The 14624-nt window shown below is 45.2% G+C and overlaps 1 protein-coding gene across 1 annotated transcript; it reads right to left on the bottom strand.

Moving 5' to 3' along the window:
* Positions 1-7876: 7876 nt before the first annotated feature.
* On the bottom strand, positions 7877-11742 carry LOC110485899 (keratin, type I cytoskeletal 19). Its single transcript, XM_021557114.3, has 8 exons — positions 11183-11742; positions 10687-10769; positions 10370-10526; positions 10032-10193; positions 9707-9832; positions 8528-8748; positions 8345-8358; positions 7877-8245 (listed from the first exon to the last, which is right to left on the bottom strand). The coding sequence occupies exons 1-8, from the start codon at positions 11657-11659 to the stop codon at positions 8196-8198; spliced, it is 1290 nt and encodes a 429-aa protein (XP_021412789.3). The 5' UTR covers positions 11660-11742; the 3' UTR covers positions 7877-8195.
* Positions 11743-14624: the final 2882 nt, after the last annotated feature.

Raw genomic sequence — 14624 nt, 5'->3', positions numbered from 1 at the left:
ACAGTTCTAAAGTTCTAATACAGTTCTAAAATGTGACATGTTTTCGTTTATATCGGGATTGTTCATCACATCTCGATCGCTCACTGGACGTTGTAGTTTATTATATTAATGCAGAATCGTAAGTGATATTCCACTAGTTCATGTGAATGCGATAATACGATCATGTGTGTTCCATTGATGTCTGTTTGCTCGGGGGTTTGATTAATAATGCCTAGGAATGCAAATGTGAAAGCTATGTCGTTTGAAAAAAAAACAGATATCTATGTAAAGAGTTGGTTGTTTTATGCAATCCATCATTGCAACTGACTGAACTGTCGCTGATGTTACGTGTCAGTATGAATAGTTTCTCATATTTCCCCCCCTTTCAGGGGTATAACATTACATTTGAATAGCTAATAATCTATACAGTGCGTTTGGAAAGTATTCAGACCCCTTCACTTTTCCCACATTTTGTTACATTACAGCCTTATTCTAAAATGGTTTAAATCTTTTTTTCCCCCTTATCAATCTGAACTCAATACACCATAATGACAAAGTAGAAACAGTTTTTTAGAAGAAATAAACTGAAATATCACATTTACATAAGTGTTCAGACCCTTTACTCAGTTCTTTGTTGAAGCATCTTTGGCAGCGAATACAGCCTCGAGTCTTCTTGGGTATGACGCTACAAGCTTGGCAACCCTGTATTTGGGGAGTTTCTCCCCTTCTTCTCTGCAGATCATCTCAAGCTCTGTCAGGTTGAATGGGGAGCGTCGCTGCGCAGCTATTTTCAGATCCAGAGATGTTCGATCGGTGATGATATGTTATGTTTCGTATGGCATGTATTCATTTGTGGGTGTCCATCATCTATTTTGTATAATATGTTACGAATTGCAATTCATATAGTATGTTACGAATTGTAATTTGTGGATGCAATTGAGTTTCCTGCAGTTGGGGAGCGTCGCTGCACAGCTATTTTTGTTGTTGTTGAGGGAACGTTGGTGGAGCGCTTCAGAGATGCATCTCTCCAACAGCTTACCGGGTAGGCGCACTGGGAATGGTCAAGAAAAACATTTTGCGCCCCTGCCTTTGACAAAGGGGGCACTGCTTATCAAAGGGGCGGCATCAGCGCTCAACTAAAAAGCCCATATGCCACTGGTTGAGAGGAATTGCCTTTGTTTTTGTGCAGAATTATGTGAGGTTCTATGTGTTGTTGTTGGAGGTGTATCTTGGTCAGTTCAGCTTACAAAATGCTGCCCCCGTCAATCTAATCCTGCCTAATGGGCAGGCCGGCCATGTCAGTGTCATATCATTGATTCACAGTGTCGTATTATTGATACTCAGAGTCATATTTTGGACGCTTTGTTGATGTTTATTACAGACCTATCCTCCTCCTCCTCCACCACCACCACCACCTCCCACCATGAGCCCAGGATATCCAGGGTATGCATTCGGTCCTCCTACACAGCTGCGCCAAGAAGCTTTACTGAGGGGAAATCAGCATCAGGCAGTCCACTCAGTTGTGGCTGAGTTCCCTCAATGCAATGAGGTGATGGGCCTGGTGTTGGGCCTGGAGCCATCCAGGGTAGAGGTCTCCCTGAAACAGAGGGAGCAGCTGAGTCATCGGGGGAGTGGTGGCTTGGTGTGCCTCCCAGCAGCGAGGGCCCAGGCGGAGCCTCTCTACGGAGGCTCCAGCAGTGCCACTGTACTCAGTGAGGTGGCTCCCAAAGGTAAATACATCCAAAATGACAGATCTCACCCAGTGCTCTATCCATCGGTGTACAGTACAGAATGTTTATTTCCCATGAATCAGGCAACATGTAGCTTATACTTCAGGGTGCATATTCTTCAAGTCACTAGACCTCACTCTTATTGAAACAGTGAGGAGTCATATCATTGGTGATGTTAATGATAAGCAGTGTCATATTTTGGTTGTTTGATTTGATGTTGATTACAGACCTATCCTCCTCCACCACCACTCTCCATGAGGCCCGGATGGCCAGGGGATCCCTGTGGTCCTCAACCTGTTCCAACAACCTGCGCACATGGAAGAGGTGAGTAAAGACAGTCTTTAATTAACAGCAGTGAACCTGGAGGCCTGGTATGTATGACTTTGGGTAAGTGTGCGAGTAACTAACAGGAATAGTGTCAACGTTTATTGGGATGAATCTTGTCCTGGAGGCAGCGCTGAGTGGTTTCTGCTAGATTGGCCAGCCGCAAAGTCAAAATGGTCTATATCGTAAAAAAATTCATAGAATCAAAAATGTCTTAATTTAAGGTTAGGGTTAGGCATAAGGTTAACAGTGTGGTTAAGGTTAGGGGTAAGGTTAGGGGTATGTTTAATATGATTTTATGACTTAGTGGTTGTGCCAGCTAGTGACCACCCTGAAGAGCTGCCTTCAGTACATGAGTCATCCCAATAAATGCCAACCTGCCTTTAATCATGCTGGTGCCTTGTACTGCCTACAGAGGGTTGAGGTTTTGTCCATCTGTCCCACTTGTCACAGACCCACAGAGCAGATACGTGGATGTCCTGGGCCAGGAATGGAAGAACAGCCCCATGACTAAATGTCCTGCGGTCCCCAACTGCCCTGCTCAACGCCCCGTGGACCTGCTGCTGAGCCTCTCATTGTGAAGGCCAAGACCTGTGGAGAGGGCTGGCTTGGCTTTTGCCGTAAGAAGGAGGCACACCTGCTGGAGGATTCCCCAAAATCTGTAAGAAACCTGCTCTTCACATCCTGTCCAGAAACATTAGTGAACTAATACACAGCATCTGTGCATATTTTTCACACTGAGTTTGTAGATGGAAAATGTTTATTGAGTGACAGTTAAAGACAGAGAATGGTAGATGGCTAAAGATTGATTCTCATTCCTATCCATTTCTCTGTCAGATTGTCTGGGATCCTATGCTCAACAGGTGGGTGGATACGAGGGTACAGGAGGAGGTATGAACTTTCAACTGACCTTTTAAATCAGAGCAAAGCAATTGAATGAACTGTGTGTTATTAAATTGCTTTTACTACTCGTTTTTAAATTGTATTGATAGATATTTTTTACAGAGCAAGCCTCTACCACCTCCCTCACCAATTGGGATGTACCCCCCTCCACCAATGGGGGACACAGGCTATCTGGGGGACTCTGGTAGTCTTCCCAAGGGTATCAATATTACAGCAGGTGCCTACATGAGACTTAACTTCTCATACTGCTTCAGCCAATCATGGCTCTGTCTGGTGTCTAAGTTTTCCCCCCTACTTACAGCAGGTCTGTGCGGTGACCCTAACCCCCAGATGAACCCGAGTGGGAACGTAACCGAGGCCCCCAGCCAGTGGCAAACCCGGACCACAGCTGTTCATGACAGACATGTATGGTCGGATGGCACCGATGGAAGTCCCACCTGACGGTCAGTATTGGTTATAAGTTGTTCTTGCTGTTCTTCTACATGCTTGATAGGCTGGTGAGCTAAGGAAACCTCCCACCTTTTTGATACCCTATTAGCTGGTAGTGGTCAGACTCCCACCAGTGCTTTCACTCTGGACCTCCCAGTATGCCGTGAAGTTAGACAGCAGCCTTTCGGTTCACAATCTACAGAATTCAGTCATTCATTCAGTCTACAATCGTATTCATTCACATTTGAGTTGTGTTTAGATGTTTGTAAAAAGACAGTGAGGGAGAAAGGGTGAGATACGGTATATTTTCAGAGAATTCCGCATGGTGGAATGGGAACTTTGCCTAAAATGACATGCCCAAATGCCACCCCAATTCAAGAATGACCCATGAGCTACCAAGCATGAGAACCAAAAGGCAGTTTTAATCAAAACGTAGCGGTATTTATGTCCTCTGGATTTGCCGTAAATTGTTGTGGGATAATTAGGAGTGCAGCGATACCTTCCATCCCTGGATCGAAGTACGGAGGTGCATATATATTGGCGTATGGTCGTTTCAAGTAGGACAGCATTTATTATAATGTAAATGTTTTGACTAGACCTAGGATTATAGGATAGGATCAAAGAATCATAGAATCATAATGCAGCCTATAGAAGCGCAATGACACTATTGTTCCACTAGAGGACACCATCCTCTTTGGTAAACCAGCTTGAACTCAATACAATAAGTGTGAGGCATAGAGATGGATAGACAGCACATTTGCCACAAAGATATAGCGTGTGTCCTCTCTTTCACTCTCTATGGCTCACACCCATTGTAATGGAGAGAATCCAACACTGGATGTCAGTGTGGTACCACCATGGTACACTAAAATCCTTTTCTGAATCAGTGAATGTGTTAGTCACTAAGGCCAACACCAGTGATTTATGATATTGTAAACATGCCAGAATGAAAGCACACTATAGAAAAGTAGCTAGTTTGTCAAAGTCCCACTGGTCGGTAAGTGCACTGGACTTTTACAAAATAATTCCAAAGTTTGGAAAAATTGAGTCATACTTTCACATGCAGTGCCAACTTGGTTGGAAAATGTGCCTCCCAGCTCACACTCCTTTCTGCCAGTTACAGTAGCAGTGTTATTCAGTACTGTCGTTACATCACTGTTAGGTAAACTAGCTCTATAGGCCTACGATTATTTGTACCACATTTGGTTGAACCGACCAAATAACAATGTTTATTTTGTGACAAGTATGTTGCATTGTGTACACAGGGCGGTTCCCTGAGGGGAATGCCTGTTTATGGGCCTGTGAAGGCAAATGACTTTCCACTAACTATAACAGACATATTAAGGAAGAACAAATCAAGACAACTGTATACATACCATCTTCCATTTTGTTACATGCTTATCTGTATGTCACACCTGTTTACGATTTACTGTATTAGTCCAGATGAGATGGACATTTGTCTTCTGCTTTTTTCCCCATGCCCTCCGGTACACACACACACACACACACACACACACACACACACACACACACATACACACACACACACACACACACACACACACACACACACACACACACACACACACACACACACACACACACACACATTAGCATTGGAGAGCATGGAGCAGAGGGCATTCACAGTGCAGTACCCAATGAGCAGCTCCCTTGACCAAGTTACATGTTAACATTACATGTTAATGCAAAAACAGAATGATGAATAAATATCCTGGATGGCTTTGCTTTCTGATCATCTCGCCACCAAAAGAGATACGTTATCTTATTTTTTATCAAGGATGTCAACATGTGTCTTCCTTCCACTATTTGCACAGCAGCTGTGTGTAATCACGGCGGCTCGCTAAATGACGGTGAGCTGTGATTGTTATGTCTCTCTTGACCCCACACATATCTCACAGCAGTGTAGTAGCTACTGTCTGTAGCATATAGCTGATAAGAACAGGGTGTGGTTGACACTGAGAACCAGTCTGACTGTTGCCTAAGTCAACTGGCTGGCCCCTTAACAGCCTCCATTCCTGATGTGTTGTCAACGTTGTCCACCGCAACAACACCCCTTCATAATAGTTGTGAAACAAACTGCTCCCTTGTCATGGCAGTTATTGGGGCACATTTTTTTTTACGGTCGTATGATGAATCACGCCATGCATGATAAGCGAGGAGAGAGACGTGGTGTGATGTCAGTGGCTGTCTATTTTAACGACACAATAGGAATGCTAGCATTGACAGATTTAGTGTTGGGATCCCATGGCACTGTGTGCAGACCCAAGTCAGAGCCGCGCTGTGGGTTGAAAGTTCACATCCAGTTAGTGCTTGGCTATCTCACATTGTCCTTGGAGGTGCCCCAGTCCCACTGAGACCTGCATTCCAGTCGTTGTTTTTGGACTTTCACAGATAGTTATTGAAGTCCCAAGCCAGATACATTTCTACAGACTTCTTGGGATGAGGAGGAGAATGTGTTCCACTCACTTTTGATACTAAGCTGAGCTTTGTCTCACTACTGTACTGTAACAAGAACACACCGTTTCTTCTATTTCAAACAAGGGTGTTTCATGATTACTCTAATATGTACGATCAAAGTAGATTGCACTGGGCAAAAACTGGTTGAATCAACGTTGTCTCCACGTCATTTCAACCAACAAATGAACTGTGATGACGTTGAACGGATGGAAAACTGATTGGATTCACAAAAGTTCCTCAACGTAAGGGAATTTACTAATTTTGTTTACCTAAATTCAATGACAGGGTGACATTTTTGGTTGATTTCAAGTTGAATTCATGTTAGTTGACAACCAAATGTAAATCAAAACTGGACTTTGAACTGACGTCTGTGCACAGTGCCCATGTGATGTAAGAGAGCTGGTAATTATTCCTTCTAATTCAATTAAATGAGATGTTATTACAGTCCAAGCCCTGAATAAGATGTATTGTGTTGTGTTGATTGACAAGGAAATGGTCCAGAACTGATAAACATTTCAAATGTCAGTAGAAAATACCAACCACATCAGTTCCAGGCAATATGCCAGGTGATCAAAACAAACTAAATGTTTCACAGCTATAAACAATGTCACCTAAAGCTGATGTCACTCCCCCACCAACTCAAGCCTTGGGTTCTGTAATCAAGGCAGCAATTGCAGTGTTTTAACAATCCGTGTATACAACAGGAGAAGATGACATATGATGACAGCAGTTAAACATTTCTTTTGACCACAATGTAAGCTAGGTGGTTATCCAGCACTTCTATGAACTCACCCCATTCTACAAGCAAGAACAGTGTGTGTGTGTGTGTGTGTGTGTGTGTGTCGGGGGAGAAGATCAAGGCAGACTCACCAATACAACAACAATAGCAATAACAAGAACAGCCATTTGAAAGGACATTATTTAGAAACGGGCCTGACTATGTATTTCTTTATTCATGTATTGTGTGTTTGTGTGTGTGTGTGTGTGTGTGTGTGTGTGTGTGTGTGTGTGTGTGTGTGTGTGTGTGTGTGTGTGTGTGTGTGTGTGTGTGTGTGTGTGTGTGTGTGTGTGTGTGTGTGTGTGTGTGTGTGTGCGTGCGTGCATATGTGGTGTGTTTTGTGCAAGGATGTGTGTATGCGTGTGTCTGTGAGTGATTGCGAATTGCAAACATGATCCCCTTGGTTCATTTGTAGGAACTGCAGTTTCTAAATATCCTTTTGATTCTGCTCCAATATCAGCATTAGTCATCTCAGTGTTCCACTAGAGAACTTCTGCAATTCTCATTTATGCACAGCATAGACAGATACACCTACCTATCTGTAAAACATAAACATAGAAAAGTGTGTTCCCACGTCAAACGGACACAGACAAGTACACACCCCTTGTGTCCTCCACCCCCCTCACTCCTGTACCCGACACCTCTGACTAATTCCACTCTACTCAGAGTTCCACGGAGTGCAAAGTGCAAAACAGATACCATCCCTGTCAACAGACTTTCTTTGTTCAGCCGGTCAGTATTTACCTCCTCAGTCAATGTTTTTCCACTTGTCTCTAGGCAACACTGCCACTTGGTGAGGAAGAAACTCTGCATGTTGTGACACTGTGTCAAAATGCTAAAGTATGTGTGAGGGCATAGATTAGTCATCCCGACTCGCTTTTGAGGAGTCATTTTACCGCACCCAGGGTCATATTCGCCGTTCCGTGGTCACGGATCCTGCTCCCTGCTCCTTTCATTCCGTGGTGTTTGAGTACAAGACCTTTCAGTAACCTTCAATGTCTCTCACGTTATGTTTTTCCACAGTTGAGTTTTCAGCCATTGTCCACAACATCCTGACAACCTCCTGACAACCCCACTGTTATATCTAACACAGAGTCCCGAGAGTATTATGTGGTTGTCATGCTTTTGAATAACTACAGGCAACAGATGGGGGGTGGGGGGGGGGCACACAATACAGGCTTATAATGTCATGATAGTCAACTTTTCCAAAAGCTGTCTACCTTATTGAAATAATTTCAGCCACAGAAAATAGCGATTCATATTCACCAGAACATTTATTTTCAGAAACAGGATGGTCACAAACACTCTGGTCACAAACACTCAAATGTTGTTCATTATTCCTACTTTCTCATCCTAATTCCACTTCCTGGAACTCCAGTAAGGCTTCCTATGATTGGCGGATATCGTAAAAACAGGTATATTATTGACCTATCAGGATTAGAGGCATTGCAGTGTTAACAGTACTCCTCAGGTATTGTATTCGACAGCGCTCCTCTTTAGTCGTAACGATGTGTGGTGTTTGGGGTGTGGGTGTGTTTCTGATAATATTATGCGCTGCCAGTAGAGATGGACATCTAGGTGGAAGAGCGCACTGTTGTGGTTGTGACTGTGGTTTTCGATCCCCCTGCAGAAAGAAAATGAGTTACAACATGCTGATAACCTACTATCACAACCATCATATATTATCATTATAAAGACATGATATAAAATACATGTTATTTACCTGAGCCAACAGTTCTGAAAAGACAGTTGGTGAAAAGAAATGGAAAAAGAATGTGTTAGAGAGTATAGCTATGTTGTATCTGTCTGAAAGACTAATAATAATAACAATGACTAATATGATTATTTGGGCCGTGTTAAATGTATGGACATTTATGGGCATTTCCAATAGATTTGCAAGGTTTACCTGGACTCCTCCCCTTCCAGGAGGCCCCTGTAGGTGGCGATCTCCTGCTCCAGACGGGACTTGATGTCCAGCAGCATCTTGTAATCGTGGCCCTGCGTCTCGATGCTCTGGCGCACCCTGTTTAGCTCCTGTTCCAGCATGTCGATCTGGTTCTGGTAGCCCGAGAGCATGGCGCTGTAGCGGCCATCTGTCTCTCTCAGTGTGTTCTCCATAGCTGCTTTCTGTGTGGCGATAGAGGTGATACAGGGTCAGTAACAGGAAATGCATGTATAGAAATGATGAAAATAAACCTCAAAGCAGCCATAGTTATTGCACTTCATCAACTTAGATAAGCAAATGTCAACGAACTTCTTCTATTACACCATACCAAGACTATGTTGATGAACACAAACGTGCCTGGCACCACCAAGCACAGCGGGGTCACTTCTTGCTTATTTTAAATGAGATACTGAGTTCTATGTATTCCCAGATGTTTATTTTCTTTAAATGGCCTTTAGTGGAGACTGCTTCGGGGATGACGGCTCATAATAATGGCTGGAGCGGAGCGAATGGAATGGCTTCAAACACAAAGAAACCACGTGTTTGATACCGTTCCCCTGATTCCACTCCAGCCATTACCACGAGCCCATCCTCCCCAGTTAAGGTGCCACCAACCTCCTGTGCTTTAGACCGACATGGAATGTAGCCTTGTTACTGCCGCGGGATGGAATGAGATAGACTTACTGAGTTTGATAAGCCCCAGCTAAGTTTCCATGGGAGTTTGGCTCTGGCTCTGTCACCTCTGCATTCCTCTGGACACACTCACACTCAAGCTGTCTTCCAGATAGGGTGCAGATGCCCGTAAAAAGCGAAAAAACCTCTGCATAACCCTAACCTCCCCCCGTGTCCACTAATCCCCCACTTATAGCCTTTTTCCACTGCCCTCTCCCATTTCCCCTCTCCTACTCCATCTCTCTCCAAGTCCTCCCCCTTCTTCCCTCCCTTTTATCTCGTCCATCCCTTTCAACCGCGTCCACCTCGCTCTTTCCCTCTGTTGAAAGAGAGAAGCTAGACTCCAGAGGATTGGTACAGAGAACGGGGACATAGAATCAACTGTTGCCAAAAGTGGCATAAAGTTGTGCAAAAGCTATGGCCCCAAAAACTGTGGTCCGTTTTCAGACATCAGTGATTCTGGCTCACCATGCTGAGCTGTGACTGCAGCTCGATCTCCAGGCCCTGCATGGTGCGTCTCAGGTCGTTGATCTCCGTTTTGGTGGTCTGGATGATCTCTGTGCTGGTGGCCACCTCCTTGGACAGGTTGGCTGACTGAAACACAAACAAACCAGGGCCGCCATTTTAATCCCGCTGTGGCTCACTCTCCTGACGAATTTAGACCACAATCTTCAAAATGATTACCGTTAATGACAGTCAGTTCCATATTTTGGTTTTGAAGATGTAATTACAAAAGATTAAGTGTGGGAGACAGTTGGAGAATTTTGCTGAAGTGTGCCATGGTGACGGTTACCTTGTCTGTGAACCATGCCTCCTGGTCGCGGCGGTGTTTGTCGATGATGCCCTCGTACTGGGTGCGGATCTCCTCCATCATCCTGGCCATGTCCTGCTGGGGCGCTGCGTCCACCTCCACGTTCACTGTGCCAGTGAGTTGAGCACGCATGGCTGCCAGCTCCTGTGGAATTATGGGAAATGGAGTCACTCTCATCCTCTTACTTTCTATCCAACTTTTCAAAAACAATCCCCCACCACTAACTTTCTCCTCTCTATCGTCACTGGGGTGTGTTTATATTGAATAACATCTCATCACTGCAATGGAGCAATGTGAAGAAAGTGAATTGCCCCCCACACCTCTATGTGGTTCTTCTTGAGGTAGGCCAGCTCATCCTGCAGACCCTCGATCTGCATCTCCAGGTCGGCCTTGGTCAGAGTGGTCTGGTCCAGCAGGCGACGCAGGTTGGCGATGTCAGCCTCCACCGACTGGCGCATCATCAGCTCATGCTCGAACCTGATTGGTCGGGAGAAAGTGAGGAAGTTATCATGAGACATTTGAATCCAAATTTGTAGATTAGACATGTAGCTTTGGAGTGATGATTTGCTTGTTTGCCTCTTATAACCTAGTGTTGTAATAACTGAGACTATGGAGCTGATTGAGGAAGTGCCCTAACTTGGTCTGGAAGTCATCAGCAGCCAGTTTAGAGTTGTCAATCTGCAGCAGGATGTTGGCGTTGTTGCATGTGGCACCGTTGATCTAAAAGAAAACATGAAAGACTTTCATTGTTCACCATGGTTGAGTCGCAGTTAGTCAACTTGGAAGCTGATAGTATTTCGATACGCTGTTGCATCTGTCCCAAAGCTTGTTGAACACACATTCCAGGAGTTAAAGCATAAAACCTAAACATCAATGCACTAGAAAAAGCCATCTGCATCACCTCCCTGAATGACCTCATCACCTTCATGCTTGAGATGAAATTCATTTGCTTCATTTGTTTAATTAATAGCTATCTTTAAAAAAATAAATGTTGTGCTCCTCATTCCTACATACAGTACTGTAAGCCAATGTTCCTTTCCCTAGTATCCTGTCGGCACTGCCTACTTAACACTGCAAGAAATGCTAATTTGATGGATTTGATCAGCCCATAGCAGACGAGGTCAGCACACTACCTTGTCCTTCAGGTCGTTGATGATGGCCCAGTATTTGCTGTAGTCCCTCTCGGCGGCAGGGCCCTTCTTCTCATAATACTCTCTGATCTGAATCTCCAACTTGGAGTTGGCCTCCTCCAGGGAGCGCACCTTATCCAGGTAGGTGGACAGGCGGTCGTTCAGGTTCTGCATGGTGGCCTTCTCGTTCAGGTGGATGGCGCCGCCGTCCAGGGCGCTGGACAGGTTGAAGCCACCGCCGCCGCCGCCGCCGGATCCATAGCCGCCACCGAAGCCGGCCCCGCCGCCGTACCCAGAGGAGACTGAGCGGACGGAGGAAGAGGAGATGCGAGTGCCACCGCCGGAACCACCTCCGTACACGCTGAAGGCCTTGGGGGCGCTGGACACGTAGCCGACCCGGCTTGACATGATGTTGGAGCCCCCGGAGAAGTTCATGGGGCCGCCGCCGCCGCTGGAGCTCTTGTATGAGTAGTAAGACATGCTGACTTGCTGGCTGCTGTAGGTCAGTGGAGTGGCGACGAGAGGAGAGAGGACTGTTGTAGAGCTGGAGCCTCCAGGAGTGTGGAGTTGGACAGAGGAAGGCTGGATCCTGATATAGTCTGAGCCCTGGGGCGGGCCGTGTGGAGGTGGGAGAGGAGAGGAGGAGAGAACAGGGAATGGACAGGGGGAGGAGAGGGTGACTTTACAACACTCTCCAACACTCACCACCACAGTCTGTTTGAATTTAAGGACCAGGGTTCAGTTTCCACCCCTGTGATGAAACTGTAATGGAATGCCTGTGTGTGTGTGTGTGTGTGTGTGTGCGGGGGGGGGGGGGGGGGGGGGGGGGGTGAAGTTAGCCAGAGAAGGAAACACAGACTGTTTAATTACTAGGACTTTATGCCAGTCTATCAAACTATATCATGCTCTGTTATTTGCCTGTAGTTAGGTATACATTGTTGAAACATTGAAGTATCCCTTTTTTTCCAAGCTAAAGTAAAGTGTTACCTGCCACACCTAAAGTAAACGTCTTATTACAGGATAAGTGCTAAGCATACTGTATCTATCATTAAAACTGTGGGTGTCTTTCATTAAAGAAACTAAACATGGTGAAACCATTAAAATGCTTACTCCAAGTTACCTATTGGTACATAGGTAATCAGTGACCATATTGCTTATTCGTCAACGAGTGATAAAATGTGAACGCACTGTATATCAAATATATGGATTTTATAAAGACGCAATGAATCTACCCAGAAAGGGTTGGCATGCAGTCAATCACTATTGAGCACTTTATTGATTGAAACATAATTGATATGGTAGAAAACATGACTGTATGAGGTCACCCAGACCTCTACTGTTTTCCATGCTCTCAGCCTGGTCCTTTTAGGGGCCCAAGTACACAGCCCATTGTTCTCCTTCTACTCCAAACATCCCCTTCAGCCCCATGGACCGTGTCCTGTGTCTCTGTGTGTTTGTGTGTAATGTGCTAGTGTGTGTGTTAGTGTGTAGTTTGCTAGTGTGTGTGTGTGTGTGTTAGTGTGTAGTGTGTATGTGTGTGTCTTCTGTGTTAGTGAACTGAGACTCCCAGTGCGTATAAAGTATGTTGTTTTTGGTCGGGGTTGAGGTAGAGTGTATGAGGGATGAAGGATGATGAGGGAGAGAGAGAGCCTCAGAGGGGGTTGTGACTGTGTGTGAGATCAGTCTTGGACACTGGCCCGCTCCCACCCCACATCTGGTATCAGCTGCTGAGAAACAGGGAGAGAAAGGAGGGGAATGGGGCCTCATACCTCATACAATCTCTAATAGGGTTGTGCCTGAGTTGGAGGGGGAGGGGAATGCATTCACTTTTTCTTCATACATGTGAGAGATGGTAGTAAATTTGAGGGGAAACCACTCCCTGAATGCAAACGAAGAAGAATTGCACGCAAAACTTTGTTACAGAATAATCCAACAATCCATACAGCAGCATACCCATCACAATGTCGCTGACTTTAGACATTGTGCAGGCTGTGCAGGCTGTGAAGTGTAAGATTAGTTTTAATCTATAGTGGAAATTGAAACATCTCCAATGCAATTTCGTATTCAAAACATCTCCCAATGTAATTTTGCATGAATTCATTCATTGAATTGCAGTAAATCTTCTGTATTCATTGGATCAAAAACAAATACCAAATATAGAATCAACCCTGGTTCTAGAAGTCTCTCTGGTTCATGGAAGTTTTCCACTCTTGCTCAACCCGGCAGCTGCCAGTACCTGGCCTTGGCACAGGTGGTGAGAAGTGGGCATAGCGGGCAGATACCTGGCCTTGGCACAGGTGGTGAGAAGTGGGCATAGCGGGCAGATACCTGGCCTTGGCACAGGTGGTGAGAAGTGGACATAGCGGGCAGATACCTGGCCTTGGCACAGGTGGTGAGAAGTGGACATAGCGGGCAGATACCTGGCCTTGGCACAGGTGGTGAGAAGTGGACATAGCGGGCAGATGCCAGGCCTTGGCACAGGTGGTGAGAAGTGGACATAGCGGGCAGATGCCAGGCCTTGGCACAGGTGGTGAGAAGTGGACATAGCGGGCAGATGCCAGGCCTTGGCACAGGTGGTGAGAAGTGGGCATAGCGGGCAGATACTGGGCCGGTGAATCGTCTGGACCAGCAGAAGGATGCGGTCACTGACTCACACAGACACTTCAACAACCAACCCATTGTACCGTGTCACGTCGGAGCTTGCCACCTGTAGAAATCAACACAGTGACTTAGGCTCACTGTCTGGGTGCCTGTTTTCACTTGCACTGAATGAATCATTCACGTTTACAGAGGTGACCGGAACTTTCTTTCCGTGTAGAATGTTTGTTTTCCTGCCATAAAGATACTGTAGAGATTGTTATGAGTATATATCGAGTCTCAATCCTAAATTGACAAGACAATAAGGTGATATTTGCTGATGAAAAGTATGTGATATAGCAGTCGCAAAAGGTGTGTCTGACCTATCTGAACTCTACAATACAACTCTGTTTGAAGAATATGGCAGCTGCTGTGGCTATGGTGCTACTATGAATGGAATAATAACCCAAAATATATCCTTAGCTGTCTGGCATAAAACTGAATGAGGGTCCATTTATTTCACAATGCATTGAAACCCTGTGCCGTTTCTGTGTGTTTCAGTGCAGCTAAAAACTGGAGATATCCTAACCTTACACACATTGAAAAGAAGCTGTAGGGTGAGCAATAATTTCACTGTAGTTTTCAAAGAATGACCACAACTCTCATATCTTCACTTCTACAAGAAGTAACACAGCCTGTAACTGTGTATAACTCCGCTATGACTACACTCTTGAAAGAAAAAAATCTAGGTAGGAGCCTTTTGAGTTCCATGTAGAACCCTTTACACGGTGGGTTCTACATGGAACCCAAAAGAGTTCCACCTGGAACCATTTTTTTTGTTATACCTGGAACCAAAAAGGGTTATCCT

This window comes from Oncorhynchus mykiss, chromosome 13 (assembly GCF_057628025.1).
Source record: "Oncorhynchus mykiss isolate SJ-2025 chromosome 13, ASM5762802v1, whole genome shotgun sequence".
In the NCBI taxonomy this organism is placed as follows: Eukaryota; Metazoa; Chordata; class Actinopteri; order Salmoniformes; family Salmonidae; genus Oncorhynchus; species Oncorhynchus mykiss.
The sequence above is the reverse complement of the archived record's forward strand: the minus strand, read 5'-3'. Positions and strand labels throughout refer to the sequence as shown.

Excerpts from the sequence above, each read along its gene's own strand:
- LOC110485899 (XM_021557114.3), bottom strand. The coding sequence starts at position 11,659 with ATGTCTTACTACTCATACAAGAGCTCCAGCGGCGGCGGCGGCCCCATG. Across the intron at positions 10,527-10,686 it reads GCTGATGACTTCCAGACCAA|GTTCGAGCATGAGCTGATGA; the intron begins GTTAGGGCACTT and ends CCGACCAATCAG. Across the intron at positions 9,833-10,031 it reads AGGCATGGTTCACAGACAAG|TCAGCCAACCTGTCCAAGGA; the intron begins GTAACCGTCACC and ends TTTGTGTTTCAG.